The following is a 3,961-nucleotide window of genomic DNA, read 5'->3' as shown; positions in this document are numbered from 1 at the left end:
CTGCTGCCCAGATGGCTCCGTGGATAGAGTGTGCACTCTTAACAACAAGGCTACTGGTTCGACTCCCTCATGGGATGGTGGCTACGCCCACCCACCACTAAGATTGAACACAGAACCTTGAGCGTAGAGGCTACGAGCTGCTGACAGGCAGCCAGATGGCGACTGGCGCCCTCCACAACGAAGATTGAAGAATAACAACTTGGCTGGTCCTCTTTCCCAATTCCCCAATAAAAAAATCTTTAAAAAAGAAAAAGAAAAAAAAGAGGTATTGACACACAAACACCAGAATGGCAAAAATGAAACAACACACACATTGCTAAATGCTAGGGAGATGTGAGGCCACTGGACGTCACACACTGCTGGTGGGAGCATAATGGGTCCTCACAATGGAAAACTGTCTGTATCCCCTGAAGCTGAACCTATGCCTACCCTAGGACACAGCAATTACTCTCCTAACTATCCACCTAACACATGTGTACATATATTCACCAAAAGGCTAGTAGAATGGACTAGACCTACTAGAATATTCATAGCAGAACTATGCATAATAGCTGGAAACAACCCAAATGTCCGTCAGAAGTAGAAAAGGTACATAAATTGTAGTATAATCCTACCATGGAAAATTATGCAGAACTGAGAATGAATGAAGCAATGCTGCTTGCAACAGTGTCAGTGAATCTCATTCACATGATGTGAGTGAAAGCCAGATACAAAAGTTAACATACTCTATGAGTCCATTTATAGAAGTCCAACAGCAAGGAAATCTAATGTGTGGATTGAGAAGTCAGAATCGTGGTTACCCTGGGTAGGGGAGGGGGAGAGTGGATTGAAAAGGGGCACAAGATGGGTTTCTGGGGGTGCTGATCATGTTGTGTTTCTTGACCTGGGTGCCAGCTTCATGGATATGTTCATGATGTGAAAATTTATGAAGCTGGTTACCTATGACTTATACATGTCCTTCATCTACGTTTAACAAAAAGTTTTTTTAAAAAAAATTGTGGTCAGGCTTCATTGAGAAGGTTCTCTTCTTGCAGGAGCCAGAGATAAGGAAGAGATCAACAAGAAGGAACTATATGAGAGCAACGAGCATTTCCTGGGGCCCTACAACCCTGTCAGCCCGTGCCAGAACATTCTGCATGTGATCTCGGCGACTGCTTGCTGCCCATCAGCCCGGGGCCTCCCTGGGGATGGGGGAGAAGGGAGGGCGGCACCAGCCTGTCCAATGCCTTCTCCTCTCCTTCCATCTTTCCAGGTTCAAGTCCCCTTCACAGGAGGCCTTCCCTGACCACACGGGCCATCCTGAGTATCTCCAACCCTTCTGGTCTGTGCCACAGCCTGTGGGCCATGTCACCCAGCTCTGGGGACAGAGGCTATGTCGCCCCTGGTTTTCAGCTCCTCCTCAGAGTTTGTGAGCCCTCTGCTGACCTGTGTGTGTGTCTGGCAGTATTTGTGCATCTGTGTATGGCTTACTTGGGGCTTACCCATATGTGTCAGCATCTCTGTGCCTTTGTTTCAGGAATTTGGAGGTTTCCTAGGGCCCCGGCAGGTCAAGGACCTGCTGCTAGCAGCCCTGGAAGGGCTGAAAGGCGGCTCAGAGGCTCAGGAGACGGACGCGGGAGATGACGCAGCTGGCCTCAGAGATCACACTCAGCTCAGTACTGGAGTGGCACCGCCACAGGGCACTGGAGGTGGTAAGGCTCCTGGGGGCAAGGGTGGGCTGGGAGACCCCACAGAGCGGCTCACCCCTTGGGTAGGGCGCGGGTGGTGGCGGCTGAATTTTAGGAGCTTCCAACTTTCAGGTGAGAAAGAACTCACTTAACAGCCACCAAGAGAATTTATCGACCTAGTGTGGGGTGGAGCAGGGTGGGGAAGACAGAATGGCTCATTTCCAGGAAAGAGCAGGCACTCTGCCTCCTCCCCATTTCTCTCCTCTTCACCCTCCTCTTCCATCGCTCTGTCCTGTCACCCCTTCCTTCCTCTTCCCATCTCCCTGCCCCCATGCCCCCCATGGCTTTCCCACGGGCCCTCTGCCTGCTCATGACCACCCACTGTGCCCCAGATCCCAGAAATCGTGCAGGCCATCTATGTGCAGCTGGGCCACATCCAGGAGCCACGGGCCCGGGAGGTGGCCCTGCTGCTCCTCTCTCTCCTGGCCAGCTCCTTCATGACCGAGGTCGTCATGGCCCTGCTCATGTGCTCTCTCCCACTGGACAGGTCCCAGTTAAGGGGGTTGTCAGCCACTACATCTCAGAGGGCTGAAGCAGCCCCCACCGTAGGCTGGAACCCATTCCTTCTACCCACGGGAGCCCCTTGCCCTCCCAAATGGTCCCCTTTCCATGATCTGTGGTGCTTATGACAACCATTAAGCACTTCTGAGCACTACTAGGTGTCGGTGCTCAGCATTAAGAGTACAGGAACCCCATTTCTACAGATGAGGAAACTGAGGCTCAGGGGACTTTTCTTGCCATAGGCACCCACTGAGCAAGCAACAGAACAAGGGACTAAATTCAGATCAGACCAACTCCAAGCCCAGAGCTCTATAATGATGCCATAGAAAGGAGGCCTGAGTGACAGTCCTAACTCTGCGTTTAGCTGCTGTGTGTTTTTTTGGGTACCTGCTTGCTGTCTCTGGACTTCAGTTGTCCCCCATGGGCAAAAGAAGGAAATCATCCCTATATTCCCATCCCAGATGGGTAGTCGTGACAAGCAATGCAGTCACCTGTGCTGAGCGCCTGCCAGGACCTGGCCTGTACAGGAGGACGTACCATGTTCTCAGCCTCCTGGGAGCTCTCCGTGATCTGATCTGCAGACAGTGAATGGGCAGGAGAGACCAGTCTGACTACTCCAGACTCCCAGACTCTCTCAGTGAATAAAACAAGGCAGAAAGTGTGCCATCCACATCGTAAGATATTTGGTTGAGAGTGAATGTGAAAGAATTGTGCAGCGCTGTGCAAATGGGATGTGCTTCTAAGAAGGAGAGTTGGTGTCATTCATAGAATCCAAGATCAGTGGGGATGGTGAGGGCCAGGGTGGCATATCCTCTTACTCCCTCCTGTAAGAATTTCACCCTTTCTGGCTGCACCCCCACTAGGGGATTTTCTTTTTGGGCCACTAAACAATTTCGACTCATAAGGCAGCGGGGACCACACCTGATATCAGTGTTGCTCAGGATATAGGACAGGGCAGTATCAGGTACTCCTCTTTGCCAGGAGTCCTTGTAGCAGCCTGTGAAGCCAGCTAGACAGAGCTGGAACAAAATTTAAGGAGGTCCTTGCTCTCAGATGCCATGCCTGTGCTTGCATGAGCCTGAGAGTGAGGGCCTCCTTAAATTTTGTGCATTAGATGCTTTACTTTCCTCATTCCAGTCTTGGTCTTGGGTCCAGGGGTTGGTCTCTTGGGACTCCCAAGTGAAAGGAGCAGGAGCTGCCCTGGTTTCAATGGCTCAGGCCTCATAGGAACTAGTATCTCTTACGATAAATAACTCTATAGGCTTTGCTTCTAGGGTCCCCACAGTCACGAGAGTCACTGCACCCCAGGAACCTCAATGCTACATCGTCCCATTGGCTCTTATGGTTAATTTATAGTCCTTCCCAGCCCAGATGCAATTTACCAATTGGGTCATTTTCACCATAATCAATGTTGCCTAGCAACATAGTTGACATACTATCTTTATCATGTTTCCAGGGGAACAGAGCTGGAAAGTTAAGGGAAGGTTCAAATGCTTATGCAGAGTGGGAAAGGGGTTTGATTAACCCTATAGTGCATGGCCTGGTAGTGCTTTCAACTCCATGCAACAAGAGTGCCCGCAGGCTGGTGCCTCCTGGCACAGATGCCTTCCCCTGCCTGGTGTACTGCCTTCTAAGGGACAGGAGAGGGGGCTTCTTGATGTTATGTGACAAATGCAAGATCCAGGTCCCAAAGGGCTCCTTGGCATAAGGGGAGAAGCAGAGGCTTTGGAGAC

At 50.9% G+C, this 3,961-nt stretch overlaps 1 protein-coding gene across 1 annotated transcript in view; it reads left to right on the top strand.

Moving 5' to 3' along the window:
* LOC109378462 (maestro heat-like repeat-containing protein family member 7) overlaps positions 1 to 3,961 on the top strand; it is a gene marked incomplete at its 5' end in the record, with an annotated part of 34,436 nt that overhangs the window by 2,874 nt on the left and 27,601 nt on the right. The window contains 4 exon segments of the mRNA XM_019634842.1: positions 1,035 to 1,147; positions 1,517 to 1,611; positions 1,613 to 1,691; positions 2,060 to 2,272. Coding sequence (XP_019490387.1) covers positions 1,035 to 1,147; positions 1,517 to 1,611; positions 1,613 to 1,691; positions 2,060 to 2,272 — 500 coding nt within the window.

This window comes from Hipposideros armiger, unplaced genomic scaffold (genome assembly GCF_001890085.2).
Source record: "Hipposideros armiger isolate ML-2016 unplaced genomic scaffold, ASM189008v1 scaffold_2013, whole genome shotgun sequence".
Lineage (NCBI taxonomy): Eukaryota > Metazoa > Chordata > Mammalia > Chiroptera > Hipposideridae > Hipposideros > Hipposideros armiger.
The sequence above is the reverse complement of the archived record's forward strand: the minus strand, read 5'-3'. Positions and strand labels throughout refer to the sequence as shown.